Source organism: Notothenia rossii (assembly GCF_949606895.1).
Source record: "Notothenia rossii genome assembly, chromosome: 3".
NCBI lineage: Eukaryota > Metazoa > Chordata > Actinopteri > Perciformes > Nototheniidae > Notothenia > Notothenia rossii.
Window position 1 is genome coordinate 8,582,180 of NC_136901.1, and position 27,059 is coordinate 8,609,238.

The 27,059-nt window shown below is 41.4% G+C and overlaps 1 protein-coding gene and 1 long non-coding RNA gene across 2 annotated transcripts in view; one reads left to right on the forward strand and one right to left on the reverse strand.

Moving 5' to 3' along the window:
- LOC307031623 overlaps nt 1–7,317 on the forward strand; it is an 8,805-nt gene extending 1,488 nt beyond the window's left edge. The window contains exons 1-2 of the long non-coding RNA XR_013806015.1: nt 1–3,677; nt 6,291–7,317. The exon at nt 1–3,677 is cut by the window's left edge and continues 1,488 nt beyond it. This is a non-coding gene — a long non-coding RNA (uncharacterized lncRNA). The remainder of the gene's footprint in view (nt 3,678–6,290) is intronic.
- The window catches only part of LOC307031614 (uncharacterized protein), a 40,204-nt gene extending 17,569 nt beyond the window's left edge, over nt 1–22,635 (reverse strand). The window contains exons 1-2 of the mRNA XM_079668848.1: nt 22,216–22,635; nt 13,771–13,958 (exon numbers count right to left, since the gene is read on the reverse strand). Of these exons, the coding sequence (XP_079524974.1) occupies nt 13,771–13,958; nt 22,216–22,274 (247 nt within the window). The 5' untranslated portion in view covers nt 22,275–22,635. The remainder of the gene's footprint in view (nt 1–13,770; nt 13,959–22,215) is intronic.
- Between the last annotated feature and the right edge of the window lie 4,424 nt (nt 22,636–27,059).

A 27,059-nucleotide genomic window follows, 5' to 3' on the forward strand; every position in this document is an offset into this window, starting at 1 on the left:
TGTGTGTGTGTGTGTGTGTGTGTGGAAACAATATCAGCTGGATCAGAGGAGTTGGCTTGCTCTAATGTGTTTTCTGTGTCTGATCATGTCTGAGTGATAAGTTTCCTCCGCCAAACATTTTCTCTCTCTCATCTTTTCACTTGTTTCTGTCTTTACTCTCTCCCCTCTCTCCCCCTTCTAGCCCCTTTTACTCCCCCTTCTTAGAGCAATGCAGTGACCTGAGGTAACACCAACCAAAGAGTTGTCTGTTTTTTCCTACTTTATATTATTTACTCTCCGTCCTTCAAGATGATGTGTTAATATGGTGAACATTTTTAATAAAAATGCACTACAAAAATGTAAATGTTAAACTCTGGTTAACTACGAGTTAAAATGCATCGTGCGTCTTTCAAACTCCCACAAAAAACCCTAATTTCTTTTCTTAGGTGATGCCACGTGCCGCGGGCACACGAGGAGGAAGTGGTAACACTTGGCTGCTACTGTGGTGCAGCACACACACACACACACACACACACACACACACACACACACACACACACCAACACACTCTATAGATGCTAGGGATGCTTCATTATTTCCATTGATGCATGATGTCAGTGAAAGTAGATTTCAATCTAAATGACGTAAAGCCACGTAGAGAAAATGTGACTAAAACATGCTGGAAAAAACCGCAAATGATATCTTTAAGACAATTATTGGTTGTTCTTTTAACATAATGATGAAGATAACAAGTCTAAAAGTCAGAAATCCTCATTAATCGAGTCAGGAATCAAGAAAAAGTCATTTCTTCCTCTTTTTTTGACGAATTTTAGAGAAGTATTGCTTCTTTTAAGACAAAAAAGACAGCCAATGCATTAAAAAACAGCTTTAACCTGAATACGGAGCCACCCCGATGAGTACCCCGAAGCAGAGAGACAGTGAAAAAGTGTGAAAGACTTCAGCTGGATGTTGAAAGAAACACACGACTGATTACAGATCAGTGTGTTCTCTCTGCTGCACACCTGCGAATAACACGGACATCTGATACACAGAGCCAATATTTGCCTTTTATTAAAGAGCAGATATCATCCAGCTTGGATCACAGCTGCAGAAAAACAGCCGGGAAACTGAAACAGGAGAATGTTTTTAATAAGAATTTAATCGCATCTTATTCCCAGGACTGAATAAAGTGAGTCACTGTGGCTTTAACAGCTGCGAACTCTGACTTTAAAGTTTGTTTTTGACGTATGAAACATGGAGGGAGTGACTCCTGAACGTATTTAGTTTAAGATAACCACTTTTGTTGAAGCCAAAATGCTTATTATCTAAATTCAAGCCTTTTGTAACGGCACAAACTATGAATTGGTGCTTCTCCGCCGATGTTTAGGGTAAAAATATCCCTTCAAAAAAGAAGCTTTAAGTGAATAAATCTGAAAACGTCTGCGTGCTGCTCTCAAGAGTTGAATGCTGTCAAACAGGATGGGTGGGTTTGTTCCAGCATGTTCCTCAAAGTCAGAGTGATACTTTAAATACTACTAATACCACGAATGCTATTAGAGCCTCCGCTGAATATAATTCTACATTCATTAAATCACAAAGTGTTGCAGTAACAATTAATTATGGATAAGGAGAAGGTTCATCAGACATGAGGGGGGAGAACAAAGAGACACAGCTGGAGGAAAAGTCCTTCAAATAAAAAGGCAATTTACAGATAAATATTTGCCTCCTGTAGGCTCTTGAACGCCTCATGCAAAGTGTGGAGTTTGTTTTGATAGGACATTTTATTTTGAAAATCACAGCGTGCAGTAGGCCAGTCATCGTAGTTATCGCCTACTATTGACATGTATTTATGAAAAGGAAATATTGTAAACTTTTGGACCTTTGCTACAGTTTTAAATCACATGTCTGCACGTCAAAATTTGGCGACACAGCAAGAGTTAAACTGCGTGCATATTTAACCAAGAAGTGGAGTTTTATTTCCAAAATCATTTGTCTTCTTAGGAACGTCCTCCTAACATGTCACAGACAACTGGCAGAAAAGGTTATTTTCCATCTCGTTGTGGCTCTGAACCACAATCTGCAAGAAAAAGAGGAAACTGCAGAAATGTGAACTCTCTGAACCTTCATATTCATTTCTTACAAATATGTGAAGAGAACTCATCTGTTGAAGCCAAACTGTATCAAAGTAAAGTCCCTCCACTTAGATGTGTTCTTTAATCATAATTGAGCAACAGACATCGGGCACGCATTTTCTTTTCCTAAATAGATTTATAGTGTTTAGGAGTCAACCTCTTCCAATGTAAACCGTGGCGACAGAAGCTAAACAGAGCGAAGTGGGGCCGGAGGCGATCAGCGACAGAGAGGAGCTCCGGGAATCAGCAGCCGAGCGTGACTGGATGTAGGACTGTCAGTCGAGCTGGATTTTCCATCAGAGAGGTAAAGTCCTCGGAGAGCGGAGAGGTTTCACCCCGAAAAACCAGCGTCACGCCGACCACAGCGGAAAGTCTCTGAGACTGTACGGTGGCATCCTGCTGGAATAAATTATGTTTTTCATAGAGGTCATGTGATTTTTATTGTATTTTAGTTTATACATGTTTAGCCATTTAATAATATTTGTTATCGGTGTTCGGTTTTTAAGTAATCTTGCAGGATTTGAATTGAGCAGATTTCTTTTTAACTGTCCTATCATTTAAATATGGCTCCAAATCTGGCTATTTAAGATAATTCATCTATATTTTTGGCGACCCTGATTTTATTTGATTAGAACAGTATTATTCATGTTGTAGATGCATAAAGACGCCTGGATACAACCGTGAAACAGCTGTTTGGATTAGAGTCGTGGGTGTTACCTCTCAGCACATGTGCCAAAACATCTAATATGAGACACTGGATCCGTGGGGAATCTCTCGCCTTCCCTCCTTCCCTCCATCCCTCCCTGCGTTGCGGCTGGGAGGTTTTATTTGGCTCCTAAATATACAGCTAGTGCTCATGGCTAAAAATATTTTCGCTTCAGAGCTCCTTCAGCTGCTGCATGAAGCCCGACAGGGAACACGTGAGGAGCTAACAGCTAGCCCTGCAGCCCTCGGCCTCCACCTAAACAAGGTTATCTTCTAGTTAAAGTTGTTTTTCGTCTTATTTAAGTCTGCCGAAGTGTCCTCGAGCAAGTCCTGACCTCTAACCTCTCTGTGGAACAGGAGAAACAGAACAAATGTTTCCCTACAAGAATAAAAGAGAGCTGCACCGCAAAAAACGATTTACTGAGTGAAAGTCTTTTTTTAAGCAATGAAATTACATATTGTATGTGTTTTTGCAGCCCTCTGTGTTACAATGTTCAATTATCTAATGATATTTGCACGTATTTCCAAGTTTTAAAGATGATTTTAGGACTAAATCCAGCTCTGAATGACACCTTTTGGGGGGATCCTTAAGGAATGAGTGTCTAATGACTCTTTTTTGCAGCGTCACACCTTAGAAATACCCCTACAGTCCCGAATGAACGCCATGTGTTTCACCCGGTTTATTTCTTCCCATGTGCTTTGCTTCCTGGAGGACGTGAAAGGGTTAAACGAGCGGAGTGTGGAGGGATTACACAACCACAGCCATTGTTTTGGGAGTTCGGGCCGGCGGCGAGGAAGGCCGCTGAGCCGACATGTCTGAGCCAGCTGCAGGAGGAGGCTCGCTTTCATCTGCAGGAGGAGGTATGTAAACATGAGGAGGAGGAGGAGGAGGAGGAGGAAGATGCAGGGTCTATTTTCTTGCAGAAAGTACAACTGTAAAGGCTGCAGCAACTGTAATCATTATTTTCATTATAGATAAGTCACTAAAAGTGTTGGAAAATGCCATAAGAGATATATTTTAAGGTCTGTCATAGAAGATGAAGAAAATCAGCAAATATTCACATTTCAGAAGTTATAATCGCTGAATGTTACTACATGTTTCTTTTAAAGTTACAAAGATGATCAATCTATTACCAGAATGGAATTGTGATATACCTTTTTACCTAACGTGATTTTGAAAATGATGATGATGTGATTGTACACCACAGAAAACCTTGGACACACTTGTGGTTAATCCTCCCAACGTGTTCTTTTACTTCTGGGTTCATTAAGACACTAATCAATCAGAGACTGTAAGATCCTTTTGTGAGCGTTAATTATCAGATTTATATTTCCCCGTTAGTTCAACCGTGATAATCCTCAGGAGACATTCCTGTTGACTTTAAGTGTCACGGTGAATCCTGCAGCAACGCGCCAGCAGCTACAGCCGGGATTACTACTGTAAACTATCACACACACTCACACACACAGCTGCAACATTCATACCTGCAGTGTGTGTGTGTGTGTGTGTGTGTGTGTGTGTGTGTGTGTGTGTGTGTGTGTGTGTGTGTGTGTGTGTTTTTTGGGAGAGGTTTAATCTTCTGACTAACTAAACCTCCAGACACTTTGGCTCGAGTCTATCGGAGAAACACAAAGCTGCAAGTGAATCAGTTTTAATGTAAAATGATAAATTGATTAGAGTTTTACCCTCCCTAAAGAAAGAAAACTCCCAGCTGTCCCTGCTGCGTCGGTGGTTTCTGGGAAGAACCTCTGAAGTCAAAGCTGTGTAATTGATAGGGATACGAGCAACAAGGGGAAGATGGTTTAGAGTGTTTTTTGTTTTGTCATGTTTCTGCGTCAGCGCACCTTTGAAAAGCGTGCCAGATAGAAAAAGATCTGTCCCCCAGAGCGGAGAGGTGAGAAGAAACATGGCGTCTCTTTTATCCTAATGAAATAATGAAGGAACGGCGTCTTCACAACATTTCACAACAGTCTGCACAAGGTTTTACTTTGAACTGAATCTGTTTTCACTCGTCCCGCTTCACTCTGACATCCGTGACTGAATGTTTTCTCAGTTTCTCATCAAGATAAATGGCGAAATGTTTCTGCTGCACTGTCATTGGTTTATTTAAGTCTCACTGGGAGGTAGCTTGGTGGAAATCTGGAAAATGTGTGACTAAAACTTGGGAGATGCAAGCGCTGAAAGGGTCCGCAGTGTGGCTCAGTTATAGACACATAGTCTTGAGCTGCGACAAGTTCCTGCTGCTCTACAGAAGACTGAAAGGGACTCACAACCGTCTTGAAAGTGAGAAACGTTTCATCAAGTGTGTGTCTATGATTGCAAATACAGTGTTTCAAAAGAAAAGCCAACTGAAGCTCCTGCAGCACCAAAGAAGATTGTGAAATGGCTCGTTTTTGGTCATTGTAACCCCTTCTGTCTGCAGACAGCAGTTACAGCTCCGGCTGCATTTAACCGTCTCTTTGCACTCTGGCAGCGTCTCCTGTCCTTAATGACCCGCTCTCAGCGTCTATGTAAACTCTCATTCATGAGGAGAGAGGCGTGGCCCTCAGCCTGCCAGTAATTTTCCACCATAAAGGTCTAACCGACTCACTTCCCTGTCATTAAAGCGAGCGCACCGCTTCAGCCCCAGACGTGCAGCGAGGGCAGGGGGACTCCTGAAAACCTCAACAGCAGCAGCACACTCCCACCCCCAATATCACACTTTGATTACTCCAATACGTGATGTTATATGGGATTGAATCCCTCCACAGGAGAGGATGCACAGGGACTATTTTCTTGCTACAATGTCACAAATAGAGCTGCAGCGGATGCAACCAATACTTTCACTAACAATAAGTCAATACAAATGTTGGAGCTGATATTTCATGAATGTCTCTTTTGTGGTCCTTATATATATTCTAACATATTTACCTTTAACAACAAGTGAAATGATGCTTTGTCTTCATGCCCACTAATCTAGTCTTACTTATCGATCTAAGATGTCCTAAAAAGGTCTGTCACGGTTTTTTCTTTAGCTAATAAAAGACCAATGTCAAAATAAAGATAAAAACAAGATCTGTAGGACGGTAATTAAAGGAAGGAGAGCCACAAAGTATCTGCACATCAATCATCGATGAGCTGCACACGTGTTCTTCACATGCTTTCAAATCGACTGAAAATGTGTAGCATTGTGTGAAACAAGCTTTAAATAAAGTTTCATTCAAAGTTTTAGACGGCATTATTCTGCTTTTGATGTGAAGGCTATAAAGATGATTTATGGCCGAATAAAACAGATTTAAGCCGCGTACTGAAATAAAATAATATTTAACTGATGTTGTGTCGAAGACGGGGATTAGTGGCTTTTATTAAAGTCATTGTAATTCCTCACAGAGAGTCTGACATCAACAACATGTGTACATTTCTCCAGAGCAACGACTAAAACAACGAGAAACTGATCATGATTAATAATGTGAATTATTGCCATTTTTCCACAGCGTTTCCATCCAATCACATCGCTCGGCTGCAGCTACATACAAGTCACGTCCAGCAACAGTGAACTTGTGAAAGGAGAAGCTAAGATGTGGGTCGATGAAGAGGAAGAGGAGTCAGGAAGCAGCTTGTTCCTCGTAGGAAAAACGAGATCATGACGCTCTGCAACTGTATCCTGACCCTGGACATATCTGCACTGTAAACACACTTTCAAAACAGAAGAAGAAGAAGAAGAAATAGGGGACTTTATGCAGGAGCTTTTGATCAGATTACATGACCATCAGCATATCGAGTTACAAATAACTGCTGTATATGTTACATTTCCTTTTTAAATCTACCTCTGTCATCTTTTTCTTGCCTTTAGCCTTGTATTTTCATCCAAATGAGATAAATATTTGTGCCCAAGAGGAACAGAGAGTGCATGTAAAACCCCAGGTGAAGAGCACATCATGTCCTGTGCTTTCTAAAAACAACATGACTGTGTTTTTAGTGAATTATCTCCCTGGTTTGAGGCCGGATCAGAGGTTAGCAGACACCTTCTCGACTTCGCCCCCGGGTGCTTCCTCTCGCTCTCACTTCCTGTGACAAACATTCATTCCTGTAAGACGCAGAGGAGGGATTAGTCAACGTGTTTTACAGGTTTCCCCTGATCAACGGAGGAGCTCTCGTTCATCAGCTTTTCTTCTAGTTTTTCTTTGTAATTCTGACATTCTAAGCATATCAATCTTGATGCTTTAATCTCTTGTCTTCTTTGAAGCACCAAGTGTCAAAAATGACATTAAAATAAAAAGTGTTGTGGCCTTACAGAGAGGGTTTGTGGAAGGTTTGGGTGAGAGGTGCGATATGGTTTGTCTTACAGAGAGGGTTTGTGGAAGGTTTGGGTGAGAGGTGCGATATGGTTTGTCTTACAGAGAGGGTTTGTGGAAGGTTTGGGTGAGATGTGCAATACGGTTTGTTACTTTCTAAGAAAACTGCACAACATATGACCTCTGTACACAAATTGGGTTAAATAAAAAAACAATGAAGCTTGGAGTACTTGTTTTCATTCAGTGATTATTGTCCGACAGCTGCTGCGCTTTAACCGTCACATATGAATTAAAGTCACTTTCCTCTCCGGTACAACGCGTCTTTTCCGTCTGCTGTTGTTTGATGTCTGCGATTCAAATCAGACATTTGCATAATGGAGATACAAATCCAGATGAGGCGGAGTAAACCTCACACATCAATTCAGGTGTAGCTTATTCTGGTTAAAAAGCTGTGTTTAGTTACGCATGAAAGAGCGGTGTTATTGTTTGTTTTATGATTGTTGTCTGCGTGAGCGTTACAACATCCTGGCACGAAAACAAGCGCGCCTACCACTCACAGATGGATGAGTGATAGGACAGGAGGACACTGCATCTGTGATTGATTAGTGATGCCTGGCATGTTAACTAAAATGACTCGTTTTTTGTATTTGAGTGTTCAGCTTGTTGTTCTGGAAAAATGTGAGGATTCGGTTTCACTCTTCAGGACTACGTTACCCAGAATTCCATGCAGCTATAGTCAGGATTGGCCTGCAGTACGTAATTAGGGTAATTCAAACGTTATAAAAGGGAGAAGAAGTAGATTTAGATGAGTGATTTGAATAAACAAAAGAAGAAGAAGACTTTGGTTAAGGACAGCGGATTAAAAGTGAATCCCAGAGACAAAGAAAAGCGGGGAAGAGGAGAACCAGCATGTTTCCACACACACACACACACACACACACACACACACACACACACACACACACACACACACACACACACACACACACACACACACACACACACACACACACACACACACACACACACACACACACACACACACACACACACACACACACACACACACACACACACACACACACACACACACACACACACACACACACACACACACACACACACACACACACACACACACACACACACACACACACACACACACACACACACACACACACACACACGCACGTTTCCCAGATGCTGGGACATGTCTCTACATGAGTGTGTGTCTGCTGTTGTGACTGCGAGGGTCTGCAGGTCTGATGTTATCACTGGACACATCCCAGCACTCATTTCAAAATGCTTAAATGGGTAGATATGGCTGGCTGTTTTCAGTCAACAATGAAGAGAGAGGTAAATAAAATAAACAGCGCAAGAGTTTGTTTAAAAAGATTAGTGTGGGGCCAAACCCATGATACTAAAGCAACATGGCGGTTGTCCAAAAATGAAGTTTATTTCCAAATCTGCTGGTGTTTATTAGCAAGGGGATCTGGTATCTGACTGTAAGGAGCTCATAATGCAGGAGTTGCATTAAAGCATGAACGCGGTGAAAACGTTGCTCCTCTCTGGATGCATCTGCTGCAGCCACTCTAGTTTCAGTTTTGCCTCGGGATACATGCACGTCGCTCTGTCTGAACGCCGTTAGAGCAGCATCTGCTTCCTGGCGGCGGTTAGCGCGGGACTCCTGCCAAACACAGAATCTGCAGCAAGACAAACTCATGCTCTGGAGAACAAACCGCTGATATGTTTTTCTTTTTGTCTTGATCAATGTCGCTGTGTTTCAAGCCTCTGCAACACCGCTTAGTGTCTGTCAACAGCTGCCAGCCAGGGAAAGAATACGGCCCCTGTAAATGCTCCTCGTAGCAAGATGACCCCTTTGACGTTGACCATGAGACAGGTCAAAGGTCAGACTGGGGGTCAGAAACAGGAAGTTCAACGACCTCTCGCAGCTTCAATCGGCTGGGAATACTGAGAGAGACTGGAACCACATCTGGAAAACGCATGCAGGACGAGGAGAGGGGGAGAAAAGACTGAATGTGTAACAAAGAGAAAAGTGTGTATACATGCATGTAAGTGTGTGTGTGTGTGTGTTTCCTGAGGCCCTGCAGAGGAGGGAAGTTCAGCCAAGCTATTATAAGACCACAAATTACGGCTCTCTCCACGGACAGAAATCTCCTCTGCCGGGCCTCATCAGCCGCGACATGGAGACTGCACTGCTCAAAAACACAGAGGGTCCTCATAAGAAACCACGGTTTTCGGGGCAAATAATGCAAGAAAACGTTCTACGTGTCAAAAGTTGCATTTTCTCATTTCTTGTGTCATCCCTTGCTGCCTCTCAGGTGAGCTAAAGCTTCTTTATCCAATGTCAGCAGAGCAAACATGTCCGCCGCCCACGCAAATGAAACGGCACAGAGAGAATCATTGTCTTCATTTTAAATTACATATCGGCAGCGAGTCAAACTCCTGCCTGATTAATTACTTTGTATACACCTTCTTCTCTGCTCTGGTCCTGCAGCACCTTCTGCTTTAGTTTACTTAGAGCAAACGTGTATTCAAACTGCTGTATGGATGCATATATGAAAAGTATGGAGTCATTTAGGCGAGTTAACAATAACGTTTTCAGTCAAATGGAGTCAAAAGAAGAAAAGGAGGATAAAAACAGATCAGAGTTTGAAGATGCGGGAGGTTTGGAGCAGAAAACAATGGAGGCGTTGTCATGGCGGCCATGGGATCGAACCCCCGGGTGTTTCCCACCGGGCTCTGTCCCGCGGCTCGGAGCGACCGGGACACAGAGCGCTCCATTCTCTGCCACTTCCTGGCCTTCCCATGAGCCTTTGCACTCCCGGGGTCGTCTTTGTTCTTGCAGAGGCATGCTGGGAAATTCACTGTCTGACAGACTCCCTTTGGAAACGCCACGATCACAAAGAGGGATTCACCACGAAGCAGACACTCAGGGAAGGTCCCATAAATACACTCCAGTGTCAGCGTGTTTATGTTCTGTATATCACACAATCTACTGAGAACATATCTTAACATCAGAATATGTCTGTATTTACAACTACAGTATATATGACTTTCGCATGAATCATCCATCCATTTGACATCCTTCTGTCTTCTTCAACTCAACTTGATTGGAGATATTCATTGTATTCCATACACAATTGTTTATAAGGGTAGATAGAAGCCTGGTCTGTGTTTGGATGACAGTGGAGGACACACGTCTTTGTTGGTGGCTCCCTCATCCTAGGAGGTCTTGTGGTTTGTCTGAATTCCTCGTGAAGAATAATCTAATTGAGGAACTCCTGCAGGCCTCAGCGTCTGGACCGAGGCCACACAGCGAACAAAGGACACGCTCATGTCTGTGCATCGGGAAATAAAGAGTGGAGATGATGCAGGGCTTTCTATCTCAGCTACTATCCAGTGCAAACACTTTTTTATAACCTATAGCTAGGTATCAACTTCTACATTTGCCAGTATATAGACTTTTTTAGACCTTAAAGCTATGAATAAACATCAACATGATGTCAGCATGCAGCACTTCTGAATGGAAAATGTATACTTAGGAAAAAGCGCTGAGTTTATCAGAGCCACTTCCTGTCTTGTCGCTTTTCTCCCTACATGGTTTTACGTAACATATAGGAAGGGCTCGACAGTAACGGTTGCCAGGTTGCCATTGGCAACCATTCAGAAAAAATGTCAACCACTTCTTGGCCTTTAATTATTTGTTGTATTAAGACTCGAGTGATATTTAATTATTGCTGTGACAAGTCGGAACCTGATACTTAAGTTGCACATGCATTGGTGTGATTACGGAGCCAAAAAGTGATGCAACAACATCTCAAACGAATGTTCAAAGTGATTCAACTGATAAAGCGCAAGGTGAATCCGAACGAAAAGCAAAGAGGAATGTTGTCCATTCACTTCCGGTAAAAATTCCTTCAAAATAAGAGTCCCGATTTTATTACTACCAAAATAAAAGTGCAAAACGAAACTTTACCATAGGAAAATATTGGCATACAAATATAATCACTTCTATAAAAAGGTAACACATTTTAAATATAGTTAGACATATTAAAGGTAATTTACAGCATTAATAATTACTATCTAATTCTTAAATGTGAATGGTTTTCATTTATTTAACATTAGAAGTGTATTAGTCTGGCCAATGATAGAACCACAATCCAAGACTTCAATGCCGAAGGGCCTGTGGATCTATGGTGGGGGTCAGCACAAAGGTCAAGAAAACCCACATTTGAAAGGAAGACAACGGATGACCAAGAAACTAGTGACTTGCTCAATTCCTTTTTGGGGGATCTGTGAAGAATGAGCAGCTGTACTACTGGTGTTTTGTATACCAGCAATTGAGGGTGGACAAGTTTACTACCACTTTAGTTTCAAATAATTGTGTTAATTACTTATTGTAAAGCATTTGAACATTATTTTGTGTCACATGTTCATTATTAAGTTGATGTATAACTGTATAGTATCTTAATTATTTAAAATATATGGTGTCTAAAAATGGCAACCGTATTTTCAGTTTTGGCAACCAAAAGCTGATGCCTGGTTGCCAGCCTGGCAACCACTTTTAAAAGTTAGCGTTGAGCCCTGTATAGGTCTTTTTTTCTAAAGTCAGTCAAAGTGGAAAATCATCTACTAAACATTCACATTTTACAGATAAAGATTTGAACTTTGGGTCAACAATCACGTATTTGATGGATGCAGAGGAGAGGTATTTCTATAACTGATCAATCACTAGTTTCTAAAATGGGATCCGAGATTGTTAAAGGAGCCATTACGGGGTTTAAAAGCCTTAATGACGGCAACATACAAATATGAACCTGGCAATGAGCAGAGTAGGGCCCCTTTAAACTCTGGTTACCTGCAGTGGAAGAAAACAGTCTGAATCTCGATTTGAGCAGCTGCGTTGTCTCAGTATTAGAATGACCTTTTAAATCTCCCTGTAACTGTAATGTTATAGACTTGCTGGTACACGATGTCCCTTATTTTATAGCTTGTACTTTCATTTCAACCCTGTGCGCTCATTCTTTAATCTTTAATCGTGCTCTCTTTGACTTTGAGCCATTCCTGACTTTTTATTTGAAAGTTTAAGTGCTTTATTAAAGAAATAGAGAGCAACAAAGCAAGAGAGAGACTTAGAACGAACCAAAATCACTATTATAACTATACACACATCTCTTGGTTTAAAGTAACTTGCAGTGAATACATTGCAAGATAATCGGCTTTATGAGAAAAACAAACCGCATTTTTCTGCAGAAAAAAAGCGAATGCAACTTTTAAAGATAATGGAGAATGATGAAGAGGTACCAGGAAATTAATGGGCCGATATTGCTGTCAGGACACATAAAAATCACGTACTTTTACATTAAAAAAAGACACGTTTGATCTGTATAAGAAAGCCTTAAAGGGAGATAATAACACGGACAACAATGCACTTTAAATGAAGTCTGGTGTGTTTTGAAGCAGGGAAGAGGGGGTAAAATCGGGGGACCTTTAAGTGTGTGTGTGTGTGTGTGTGTGTGTGTGTGTGTGTGTGTGTGTGTGTGTGTGTGTGTGTGTGTGTGTGTGTGTGTGTGTGTGTGTGTGTGTGTGTGTGTGTGTGTGTGTGTGTGTGTGTGTGTGTGTGTGTGTGTGTGTGTCAGAGGAGTCATGAATGCATAAAGCGGTGAGTGTCCCGGTGCCGTGCGAACAGCCTCCCCGCTGTAACAACAAACTGAAGTCCTGCAGCGTTTGTTTGAGGTGGGGGGTGGGGGGGAGAAGCTGTGAACTTCAGTCGGAGTAAAGAGGGGCCAAACAGTCAGAGGAAAAGGGGCCCGGGGTGCTGCAGGGGCCGCCACAGGAAATGGGTGGGGCTCCGTACATTAGGGTGACTAACGTGTGTTTTTGGCTTATACTTTTCTGGTTCTATATCATATCAAACTGAATGTATCTAAACATTGTCCACTATTTTCCGACCTTTACAGACCAAACGAGTATAGAAAGTGTTACTTGCAGCTGTACTTTAAACAAACACCAAAGCCCACTGCATATCCTGTCTGGTATTGACTTTCTGCACATCCTCGCACTGCGAACACGTGCACAGAGCAGGTGTGCTCTCCCTCCTCTTCACACCTCCTGCTGAAGAGGTCAGCAGCACATTTACGGTAAGCCACAAGGGCCAAATGTCACAGCCCTGCACTGATATAGCCTCTCAGCTGGTCACACCCTGCCCCCACACACACACACACACACACACACACACACACACACACACACACACACACACACACACACACACACACACACACACACACACACACACACACACACACACACACACACACACACACACACACACACACACACACACACACACACACACACACACACACACACACACACACACACACACACACACACACACACACACACACACACACACACACACACACACACACACAGACTTTGCTGTAAATAGGATCTCCCAGGTTGTCTCGATGAAATTGCTGCTGAAGACGGAGGAACAATATGAGGAGGTGAATAACCTCTTTGAGTTCCAACCAGAAAATGTACAACATTCACTTTCTTTTTAAATAAATAATCGACTAAATTAGGCGAAATGTGTCTTTTCCATATATTGCTTTCAAAAAAGACCCTGTTTCAGGATGGGAGCACTCACCGTTGAAGAAGCTCTTGACCTTCAGGTATCCGACGCTGAGCCGCAGCACGGACAGTTTGTCGAGGCGTGCTCGCACATCCTCGGTGAACGGCAGCAGACTCGTGAGTTTGTCCAGCTCGCCGTTAAGGCGGTCGCGATGCCGCTTGGACGGGTTTGACTTGATGCCATCGGGAGGAGGAGGTTTGGGTCTGTGAAAACAAGAAGGAAAAGACATTAAAACACAGAACCACAGAAGTTAACAAGCAAAGTATCCAATGTGAGAAGCTGATACCTCAAATTCGTCAACAAATCTGAAATATATGATCATTTAGACCAGGTATCTTCATGGTTTTCAATGTATTAAACAGTTATAAACGCAGTTTCATGTCTTAAAAAAAACTGGGCAACTATCCTCAGATATAAAAGTGTTTCATGTGTGAAAGGTGAGTTTAAATGCATTATTTTCAGATGTATTGTTGTTATTTTGGCCTCTCAGGATTTAGCCGGGTGGAACATAGCGTAGCCATGGGAACCATGTCAACAGGCTGATGACACCTGTTATAATCACCTCACCTTTGTGTGTGTGTGTGTGTGTGTGTGTGTGTGTGTGTGTGTGTGTGTGTGTGTGTGTGTGTGTGTGTGTGTGTGTGTGTGTGTGTGTGTGTGTGTGTGTGTGTGTGTTTTTACTGTTTTTCTAGTGTAGCATAAATTAACTATAATTGCATTTCTTGGTGCAAAACAGTGTTGCAGAATAACAATAAATGCTCCTTAAAAGCTATAATAATCGTCCTAAATGCCGCAGCGCTGTCCGGATAAGGAAACTGAGCGGAAATTAAATAATCCCCGTGTGTTTGTCTGCAGGTCAGCAGATCAGGTGCAGCAGAAAGCGTCTCTGTGTCTGAAACTGAACTCCACTGACCGCGGTAAAGTGGCTCTGTAACTCAAAGCAGACGCTGTTCTTCCTCCAGAGGAGAAGCTGTGAACGCGTGGAGACACCTCTCATGTTAAGCTGCTCTTTGGAAGCATGCTTTAGCTCAAATCTGGAATTAAAGGCATTATTATTTACTTTTCTCTTCCTGTAGTGTCTTATATGTACATGGTCTCTCCTGTCACGGTAGAGGCACTAAACACAAGTATGAACAGAAATTGGAAGCATTAAAAACACAAATTCTCACCATTAATAGCTTTTTATATTGCAGATAATAACTCTCGCCTTTTGTGTCTTTCTGGGAAAGTTGTGGCTTTCTTAACCAAAGTTTGGATGCTTTTTGGGTAATTTCGGGGATTTTTCCATTCATACAGTTTAACCACAGTATCAGATCTCTTTAGAAAAGAGGGACTTTCTTATATCATGATAACAGATGATCAGTATGTGTTCCCGTTTATGTCCAAATCAGCAAAGAAAACATTTATGGCTTCTCAGAAATAACTTTTTTGCTAGATAATCCGATTTCACTTTGAATTTAATCCAACTCAGCACAGAGAACAATGGAGAGTCAGTTAAGGTCATCGGAGAAAATATCAGAATAGAAACAAGCTTTTCTTGGTTATTGTTATCACAAGTCCGCGATACTTCTTCTTTCCCCCTGAAGAGAACATACTGACGTTTCCGGATCATGATGAGTCTGACTTCCTCCACAATAAGTCTAAAGTTCACACACTGTTGTTCACATGACAATCAACAAATCAACAAACAAACAGAAGGCGCTCTTTCCCCTCGATGACACTGAAGCACTTTTTGCAACATGAGGCAAAAAAAATGTAAAAGTTCTGCAGCTTTCTTCAATCAAATATCTACTTCTACTACAATAGAAACGCAAGTGTTCCATAGTGATGTCACCATGTTCCGGAACTTTGGGTTTTTCACCTTTGCAGGCCTTTTGCATGCACAACAACCTATAGAACACACTACAGGGAAGAGAAACCCTGGAAAAGCGATAGAGTGCCACAGTGACGCGTCCTAAAACCCGGAAGTAAACTCCTTCCGGTTCCTTCGACAAAAAAGCAATGCAATTTCTACATAGGATTTAGGGAAATAGCTGGAAATAAGGTCTGTGGTTGAGACACATTTAAGAGACGGATCACGTTTTGTTCAGCCGGAAAATCTCCACACGTCTACCCTACTTTTATAATTTTCGAATAGTAAATCTATTCGCCAGAAGCAAAATGCTAACGTTATGCTATAAACGAACTACAGCAGGGTCGTTGCTTCAACGTCACGCCACTTTAAGATCCATATTCAAAACTACAGATTCAAAATTGTACAAGTTGAAGCGTTTGTTTTAACAGTTTGCAGGAGGCAGGTACTTTCAAGCAGAACAGGGCAAACAAACTTAGCGGGAGTGTTTACGTGTTCGGTGTAATGACGTACAACGGCCTCCACAACTTCTGTAGTCCTATTCAGCCACTTGGTAAAAACCATCGTCAACTCTTCAAAAATCACCAGTGGGGTCACTGCTGATGGATTTAATGTCGTAGAACAAAACGTGATCCGTCTCTTCAATGTGTTTCAACCACAGACCTTATTTCCAGCTATTTTGCTAAATCCTATGGAGAAATTGCATTGCTTTTTGGCGAAGGAACCGGAAGTGGTAAAATGCTAACTTCCTTCCGGGTTTTAGGACGCGTCACTGTGGCTCTATATAGGGACTCTTTAAGCTTTCAAAGAATCTCAGCAGATGGGTTTTTGGTTTCTTGCTCAAGAGCACTTCAACAGAGCGTGTGGTTGTTGTGGGAATTGAACCTGTGACCTCAGGTCGGTCTCCCACAGTGCAGCTGCACGTCTGCTGCTCTGCCACTTAAATCAGCTTCAGATGTTCTGCCTCCGCCGGGGACTTTAGGTCAGGTGAGGCCAATCACGTCGCTCTCTGTGTCTGTGTGTGTGTGTGTGTGTGTGTGTGTGTGTGTGTGTGTGTGTGTGTGTGTGTGTGTGTGTGTGTGTGTGTGTGTGTGTGTGTGTGTGTGTGTGTGTGTGTGTACCTGCATAGCTGCATGCTTTCTCTGCAATGTGACCCTTTAACCTACTCACAGCTACCTCCCTGTTACACAATGTCCCGCCTGAAGTTACAAAAAACATTGACCAACTTCTGAGTTACTGGCAACAGGAGTGAGGAAATAATTTGCATTTGTACGAATAAAAAAAATAAAGATTAGGTCAATCAAATCAACAAGTTTAATTTAAATTCAACATAATAAGCAGGAATATAAAAAACTGTTCAAAGGGTTTAAATGTAGGGTTTTATGTATGAGTTTTTTTCTGATTTGATGCTGGTAAAAAGAAGAAATCTTTCAGCAGATGTAAAGTTTCACAGGATATTTCACAAAAGAATCAAACAATATATTTACCAGGCCAGAACTGTACTGTAAAATATGCCAAATTCAGACAGAAAATCCCAACCAGTGTTCAGAAACAAATGTGCAGCTCACAGTAATCTAACTCTGGTTATCGACAGATGTGTGATTTCACACTTTAAATCCGTTACACTGTAAAAAGCATGACGTCGGTGCAGCGCTGTAACTGTAACGTAAATGTGTAAAACGTTAAACCCTCATCTCCTGTAAATAAGACATCTGCTTCCAATAATACCGCAGAACACGACCTATCTGGGATCGAGGAGATGATATCTATCGCTGCATTCCTGACGGCACAACTCCCTGCAAGAACAATGAGCGGCCAGTGTTGTTGCTTCTCCGTTATCTCACAAATCTGCGCGTGTGTGTTTGTGTGTGTGTGTGTGTGTGTGTGTGTGTGTGTGTGTAGGTTTTTTTTTTGTTGGACTTGGAAGAAAAAAAACAATCCCCTGCGTTTACACAAAGGCACTTTGTCTAGAACCGGGCAACGACACCTTTGCAGAACAAAAGAAACGAAATACGATGTTAGCGTCTGCTGCTGGAGGTATGATACAGCGGGGAGGCCGAATCAGGCAAGAATAGGCGATACCAGAGTAGATATTTAAGGATAAAAGCTGCGTATGTATTCTATATTTGGTCATTTAAATGCCCAAAGTTATATTCTTTTTTAACATGTTTATATTTTACCTGTGTTTCTTTTCATATCCAGATAGAACTGCCAATATTCTAAACTTGATGAATTCAATGCCAAAAAACGGTTGATTTACATTCATTTGATCTTTTAATATCTAATGTGAATCCCTTTGAAATGCTTTGCTCTTTCAAACAAACTTGCTGGTACGTGCCAACAACAATTTCTCATTCTATTTCACAAACAAACAGAGGTGCGTGAGTTACTGCCCCATAAAACATCGTAATTAACATTCTGACAGTTTGAGAATTACATAAAGTCATAAATGATGATACTCTGTGGACTTTGGACTGATGACAGTTAATAGTTAAGAGCAATGATTGGACTTGAAAGGCATAAGATCTCCATGTACAGTATGTAGACAATCGGTCTATAAGGCTATAGTCTATTTGGCCAAGTCATATACAAAATATGATACAAAATGTTGATGTTTTATTCATTCTTATATCTTTTTCCATTATGTTTACTTGAAATAAAAGGTTATTGATTTGACATCCTCATCAATCACCACTGACTACCAAAACACAGGAAGTGGAAACCCCCGAAATAGAAGCATAAAATCAACGTCACTGTTTTTCTGATGCTTACTGATGTCATAACATCTGGGAAGTGAATCTGTGACACTGATGTCTGTCACATGGCAGTCATAAGAGAAACAGCTGCTCTTCAGCATGACTTCTCAGCAAAACCCTTCATTGCATTCACTTAGATGAATATCTTAGCATCGGATTGTTTCCCCTTTTGTCATGAGCCTCTTTCTAAAATGATTGCGTTTGGTGATTTATTTTCCGAATCAGAATCAGAAGTACTTCCCACTGCAGGGAAATGTACAACTTGGTTGATTTGGTACAGTGAATCCACACTTTGCACATTTTGTATGGCTTGTAATCTATTTGTGTATTTTTTTTCTTGAGCTAGATCCATCCCTTAAGCTCTGGTGGGAATTGAACTTGAGAAAATCCCTGCAGCCAGGCTAAAAAAAATTGTCCCCTGTCCCTCTGAATCCAGGGTCAAGCTAAGCCCCTCCCCTTCAGACCGACCCAACTATCCATTCACCACCACCAGTGTCTAGACCCCCGGGGGGTTTCATCGGATCGGTTCTCCCCTCCGAATGATACTTCCTGCACAACGGGGCCTAATCCCCAAAATCGCCATTACATTCATTTGTGTATCTCTGCAATAAATATGTATTCTTACATCAAAACCGTCTCTCCTGATTGAAATAGCATTACTTGGATTGTTCAAGAAGTACTTTGCATTAAAATGATGTAATGGAGTCTGCATACTTGTTGTTTGATAACTTTTTCACAGACTAAGAGAAATCACCATACATGTAAATGTTCTGCTTCTACAGTGTAAACATAAAGGTAAAGCGCCTGGGGACACACTGCTGTCACGCCTCCTCTCTCACACACTTACTCACCATTTCCTAAACAAAGAAAAAGAAACGAAAGATAAACCGAGAGCAACTTTTCCCTAAAAGAAAAAAAGCAGAGTGAACATGGGAGAGTTATGTAAGCGTTTGCGTGACACTGAACTATGTTCATTTGTGTTGAGGGAGGGAGGAAAGAAACAACCCCCCCAAAAAAAACACCCAGAGACACGGAAGGAAAGACAGGAAAAAGTATGTTGTGGCAGCGAAGGAGGAGGAGGAGGAGGAGGAGGAGGAGGAGGAGGAGGAGGAGGAGGAGGAGGAAAAACACACAGCGAGGCTCAGATTACGCCATCCTCCTCCCTCCCTCCTCCCTCGTGGAAACATTGCGTGAGAGCCTCTCGCTCCACGTCCTGATTATGATTAATGCAGGTAGTACCACACACACACTGAAACCACGGTTCTGGCAGGGTTCTGACCCCGGGCCTGCGGTTCTGTGCGAACCATTAACGCTGCCGTGTGGCTCGTAAAAGGCAGGAGTCACAACCCTGGGAAGCTCACAGAGAGCAGCTCCTATCTGAAAAGGCTCAACCCAATTCAGCATGGTGCTCGTCAGAAAGGTCTAAATAGGAACTATTCAAGCGTGTTGCATTCAAGAACATCTCTGAAATGTTCTTTGCATTAACGGGAAAACCCACTTTAGCAAGAAAAATGTCTTTACAGCAATACGATGGGTGTTAACGAGCTATTCGAGCATGTTGCATTCAATGGCATGCCCACGAATGTTATTAAAGCACTATTATGGGTGTTAAGTAAAAGGTCTGCAAATGCTAAAATCCCCCACTCCCCCCCCCCCCCCCCCCCCCTACCTGAAACGCCTCCATTGGACTCCATTGTTTACTTTCAGAACATAGTGACATCACTATGTAAGCCTCACACTTCAATTGGCTAGATCTCCAACATATTGTACGTGATAGGCTAAGGGGCGGGTAATCTCTAAGCGGTTGACCAATCTAAACAGAGCCGGCCAGCTAACCAATCAGAGCAGACTGGGCTCTGGTTTCAGACAGAGGGTGAAAGGAGGTGCTGCAGCACAGGCAGTATGAGAGAAATAAAGGGCTTTTTGAACATTAAAGCATGGAGACATGTCCCAGGAGAGACACTACATACTAATTAAAGAATTATTAAAGCATGTTGCATTCCATGACTTTTCCAAGCATGTTATTTAAAGCACTGTGATGGGTGTTTAAGGGGATTTTCAAGCATGTTGCATTCAGGAATATCCCTAACATTTAAAGAACCTTAAATGAGTGGTAACGGTGCTTAAAGGGTTATTTTTAGGACAAAATGCTAAGTTGATGGTTCTGGTTTGCTTTCTTTTCTGTGCGGTTTGGTTTTCGGGTGCACAAGCGGATCGAATATAAAACAAATGACTTGCGAGAGGCGTGTATAATATATATTTCCAGCGGTGGAAGTAACTAAGTATATTTACTCAAGTACACTTTTGAGGTACTTTTCTTTAGTGTTTGAAATGTACTGTATGCCACGTTCTAATTCGCAGAGATCTTTTCTCCTTCAGTTTGCCAGACGTTGTTTATGATATGCGGTGCACTATCTTTGGCCCGGATTTCAAGCAAACCCGCTCATCTTCATATTAATGTGTCCATCTCATCAAATAGTAATCTGTGGTTTGGTTTACTTCCTGTTAATAGGTCAAAAGTGTTTTTCTTGCAATTAAATTAAACCAAAGCCACGACAAAATGTGAGTTTGAAAGCACCTAAACAACAGGAAGAGTCTACTTGAAATGTATTTATTTGTGGCATGTTTAGTCTTGCACTAAGCAGACTGTCCATCTGGGGTCATCACAGTCTAGTTAGTAATCAGGCATAAACGTTCTTTATAGTACCATAATACAGCCACTTGTCAGATCACATTTTGGTGCAGAAATGAACCACTGCCCCATTTGCTCCTGTAAAAAACACTGCCTGACAAAATAAAGTTCCTTAGAGATCCTTAAAAAGGTCCTGAGGAACTAAGAAATCACAATTAAAGGAATTTCTGATGCCACAAAGAGGTACAAAGACTCCTTACAGAACCATTTGAGCATTGTTAAACACATTACAAATACAATGTAGTCCAAAAGGCATTTTCCTACTGCACATAAAACCCTGCAATATTCTCATATTGTGTTTCTCAAAGATGCAATTTGAATATGCATCCGCTTTAAGATAAATAGACTCAAAAGGAGGTAGTATTATGATTTATACTGATGTGGGGTTTTTCCTCCCAGCCAACAGTCAATCAAAAAACAACTCAAAATGCCATTCTCAGAAAGGAAGGGAAATAAATAAGTCAAAAGTTTTATAAAATGTGCACACGAGTCTTGGGAAGCCCTGCTGCATCAGGTGTTATAATTAGGTTTTTTAATAATCCTGCAGCAACAGTTTTCTTTATGTTCCATGGTGCAGTGCTGTTGGACTTCAGCACCCAGCATTACACAACCACAGCCGGGAAAACACACTTTATGGTCTTTATATCCAGGACAATTTGGCTACTATTGCAAACACAGAGTGCAACTTATGACCTACTGCATGCACTCTTATTACCATGTAACTCAGGCTGTAATGCACACTCCTCTGGATATGGTTGCACAGCTGTATCTCAGTAAAAAACAAACAATTTATCTTAAAAAAGAATAAGAAAAATACATAAAATATTATTTTAATGCAATAAAATCATCAAAAAGTCATGAATGCGTGGTGTGGAAATAGTACATTTAAATATGTTCTTAATCCTGAAAAGAAGCATGAATAGAGTTTGTGTAATTATAGTAGGCCTACTGTAATATTTCTAAAATATTACAGTGAAAGTACAGTACGCAGTACGCAGTACAATGGGTCACCATAATACAGGGGTATTAAAGGCATATAGAAAGTACAATAAAAGCATTGTGCACAAGCTTTTTATGTACCCAATACACACTCTATGATATTATATGATTAACTATAGAAGTATTACACAGTTTTTACAGTTGTATGCTTGTTTACTTACATTTTCTGCACCGGCTTCTTCCGTTTCTTTGCAGCGTAAAGCGACGTGTTCGCCAGCATGGTGAGTTCAACAAAGTAAGGTAAATGAAAAGTGGCTTTATCCCGGGTTTTTAGGAACAAGTTACCGGTACAACTCGGTAGATTCACATCCCGCAAACAACAAAAACGACAAAAATAATAAAAAGTATGAAAAATGAGACGTAAAATCCCCTTTACGTCCTCGCTTGGTTCGCGTAGAAAACTTCCCTCTACGCACTTTATGTGCTCCAAACTCCCAGAAAACGTCCGCTAACTATCACGACTTTTCATCCTCTGCCGCTTTATGTATATCCACTCCGATTTACCGCAAATACCGTGACTTTTGAACGTTAAATAAAAAAAAAAGTCCCCAGAGGATTTTTATGTAAGTCCTCCGCCTGCGCGTCACCGCCAGTGTGATTTGACAGGGCTGCTGGAGCGCGCTCCCATAGCCGTGTGTGTGTTTGTGTTTGTGTGTTTGTGAGTGTATGTGTATGTGTGTGCGTGTGCGTGTGCGTGTGCGTGTGCGTGTGTGTGTGTGTGTGTGTGTGTGTGTGTGTGTGTGTGTGTGTGTGTGTGTGTGTGTGTGTGTGTGTGTGTGTGTGTGTGTGTGTGTGTGTGTGTGTGAGTGTGTGTGAGACACTTTTGCGCGAGCAGAAATATTTAAGGTGGACCAAAAACTGAGACTAACCACAGAGGAGGAGGATCTGGAGGACTGCATCTCTACCAGGAGACCTTAAGAGGGAATTTATTTTCAATCCTATCATATTACACTAGAATTACAATAATTGCTGTATTAATACATTTTCATTTTAAAAATAAAAAACCACAAACAAATTATAATGAAATAATAATTATAATAATTATAAGGATACAATTAAAACATTAATATTTTTTATAAATGTAACAAAAATAATAATAATTTATAAAAAAGAATACATAGTTGAACTTGAGTAGGCGGCATAATCAATTCATCTATTTCAAATAACAAATATTACAGTTCATTTAGCAAATTTAATAAATACATTAATACAATGATGAATAGTGTACACTCGAGCACTGGTTACAAATATTTGGCTTGAGACCCCTAAGACGTCACCAAAACTTCATGATGGGTCACGACGAGACCATTTTGAAGACAACTTTTTTCTTTTAAAATATACAATCGGTCTATACATTAGGTTTTCATTACATTTCTGTAAAAACAAAACCTTTAAATGCTGCAGATATTTGTTGTTGTGGCATCTACAATAAGTTATTTTTACTTTGGAAAATGTTGAACCAAGGATTTGTTACATTTCTTCAGAGTAAACGCATACAAACCTTCCTTAGGATTTGTTAAATAACTACTAAAAAGTATTCACTTGAAGCACTTGTTGATCAAAGTGCCTGAAGGGTTGCTAGAAAGGCCCTTCCTGCATGCAGCATGTTTGACCGAAGAGCTTTTGGACATGGCGGAGCAGAGAGTTCACGAGTCGTCGTCAGAGTTTGGCAGCGAGTTTACTGCTGTGTAAATGCCACCTCTGCATGTCGCAGTAAAAGGCAGCGCGGCCTGCGGTGGCGCAGTGGAAAGTCACCGCAGCTCATGCAGCATGTTTCCAGCTCCGCCAGAGATTATACAGCGGTGCAGTTTAGTCATGGCTTGCTGATGATGAGGAGCAACTGGCTTCTCATGCCCCTCTGTGAGTCCCTGCAACACATTCATTATCCTGCTGTCAGACTTCACTATCATTTGTTTTAAACTGCCTGCTGTAAATCATTCTGTGAATGTCTCAATTAAGAGCAACCACTGCTCGGCTCCATTAGCAATCTCCAGATCACAGAGATATTAAATTAAAGCTTTGCAGGCCTAAATAAAACGGTCATCCTCCTCACAATCAAGCAGCTCAGAGGACGCTGCAGACAGAAAGAGCTCTGTGAAAAGCCTCGTAAAGAAAAGGAAGGAGAGACGGTGTATTCAATCAGAGTGTATTTAAACAAAGGTTGCATTTTAATAAGGCCAGAGGGTGGCACATCGCAGATAGCTGTTGATTTAACTGCCGTGTTTAGTGATAAACAAAACGTCCTGCCATGGCAACATGCAGCCAACAGTTCCCCCTCTGCACAGTTACGCAAAGCATGCACAAATGAGAAGTATATTTAATCACAAGGGAAGAATAAAATAACGGCTTTATATAAGATTCCTTTGTATTTGGTTAGCTATAGCGCTCCGACACATTGTACGTGATAAGGGGCGGGACATCTCCAAGCGGTTGACCAATCGCAGAGCAGACTGGGCTCTGGTTTCAGACAGAGGGTGAGAAGAGGTGCTGCAGCACAGGCAGTATGAGACAAATAAAGAGCTTTTTGAACATTAAAGCATGGAGACATGTCCCAGTAGAGGCACACAGCACAAATATGAACCTGAAAACTAGCAGAATATGTCACCCTTGAATTGTCTTCATCAACATATTTCCAAAAGCCTTTGGTGTATTTCTGCCTCTTTGTAGGTGAAGTATAATGAGAAAGCAGCCATGAACCAATTGTTCTGAACTTCAAACTCCAATAACAACGTCTCGTCATAATTTCCATGCAGAAGAATCCTGATGCCTGATACTTCGTATTATTTACAACAGGGATTTTGGAAGTCGGCAGCGCCTTACACAACTTGAACCCTCATGAAGAGAAGTCACAAATGAAAAAACTCCAGTTTACTTTACAACCGTCAGATGTTGGATAACAAATATCGACTTATTTCTCCCTGACGTCGAAGTTGTGTGCCCTTCAGTTTCATAGATTTGGTTCCTGGCGTGCTGCAGCAAGTAGCTCACCAAGAACAAAAACATGGAAATCTATCACGCCGACATTAAAAAGAATACAATGAACAATACAGGAATATTTCTAATTGATGACCCTGCTAAAGCCGGTTCTCCTCTCCCTGAGCGTAGGAGGACACGGGGACTGACTGCCAAATGACCCGAGCTTTGGATAAATATGTACATGCACCTTGGCCGTTTCATCATTCTACCAGTAAACGCAGAGTGAAGCAACAGGGGAAAAACAGAACCCTTTACCTGGAGATAAGCTGCTCTGGAAACTGTACTTGGAAAATCTACAAAATGACTGTTTTTTGTTTCTCTCTTGGAGCACATCTCTGCAGCAGGTTCAACAATCTGGCAGAAAGAATGTAAAACAAAGAGAGGAGGCGGGTAAAGCGGCATATTTTTGATCATGAAGTGTATATCAGCTGCTTCTTGGAACATTTCATGCAGATTGTCTCATAAAAACTACATGTTTTTGTCTCTCAGATGGTACGTTTCCGGAACAGCGACCAGGTCGAGAGCTCTCAGACATACGAGGTCTCAAATTAGCATCCGTCGCAGGGATAAAGGATGTAGATCAAGATATGATTAAAAGGTCGCAGCCTCTCAAAATTACAGGCCTGCTGCAGTCTTGTTATTTTCCACGTCAGGTCCTCCGGGTCAGGCGGGGCTCGAACCGGTGCTCCTCCTGCAGCTCTGGTTAGTGGTGAGGCAGACGGAGCACACTCAGCGGGCTGCAGCGCCGCTTAATATCCGGGACAGGCGTGTTCTGGTAAATCGGTGGCAGATGTTGGCATAAAATGGGGATTTTCAGTGGTTAGTTTGTACCAAAATGTGGATAGGAAGTAAAAATGCTTTTCATTACTGGTTCAACATGCTTTTATTATAATTCTCCACCAATACTAAGAGAAGGGAAAATCCCCAAAAAGCACAATAGGGCCCCTTTAAATAAAGCCTCTTATGGAAAGGCCCCTTACTGAGTGCCACAAAGGACACTTTGTTTGTGGAGAGTTTATTAGACTCAATTTAGCACCATGTGTTGTCATCTTATAATGTGTTAAATACTTGGCTTGAGGTGCATTATTGTTCGATTTGAGAGTGTTTCTAAGAAAGAGAGGGTTTAACACGTTCAAAATGTGCAGAAATTAAGAAAAAAGGGTTTCGTTTCGCTCCAGAAAGTGAGTTTGAATCACAAACAGAAGCTAGAAGTTGCTTTATTAGCACAACACAAAAAGAGTGTTTTATTCCTATTCTCCAAAGCTACTCTCCAGAATGATTTAGGTTACGTTAAGCCGCTGTTTCCTGGCCCAGTGTGACGTTTAAACTGCAATTAAAGAATCAGACTCTCATTTACTGAAATTAACTGCAATTATTTCTATTCATGTGCAGGTTAATGATGGATTCTAGCACCTTTACGAGGCATTTGTGCAGGAAATCTGGGTTTGTTCCTGTATAAGTTGTATCTGTGTCTTGTGGCAGTTTGTGGCTTGTTTTATTGTGCCTTTATAGTTTATTTACTGTGGTTTTATTGTTGTTTATAAGATGCTTTCGCCATGTGTTTGCCATGGGAAGTGGCTGCCTGCTATCCCAGTTTCACTCAAGGGAAAATCAAACTCAACTGAACACGCTTGGATTTGATAGCTCTTTGTGTCAAAAATCCATCATTTGGACTGATGTTTGTGCAAGTATTATTTTGTTACAGCCATTGTGAGGTTAACAGTCAAAATAAGGTGTTAACACTGCAGAAATAACCAAACACAGCCTTAAAATGTGGTATTTTATTTGAAAAGTAAGCCAGTTAAAGTGAGATAATCACATTTTTCTTGTGTAAAACTGAATAATTCATGTCATCAGTGCAGTAAATCACCTTATTCCACCTATTTCACTCCAAGAAAGTATCTTTTTAATCCGTTTTAAAAGTAAAAACTCCAATAATGGTGTGTTTCTCACAGAGCTGTGTATATCATGTTCTCATGACCTTTCAGCTCAGTCCCTGTTTACAGGATTAGGCTGCAGAAATTGACAG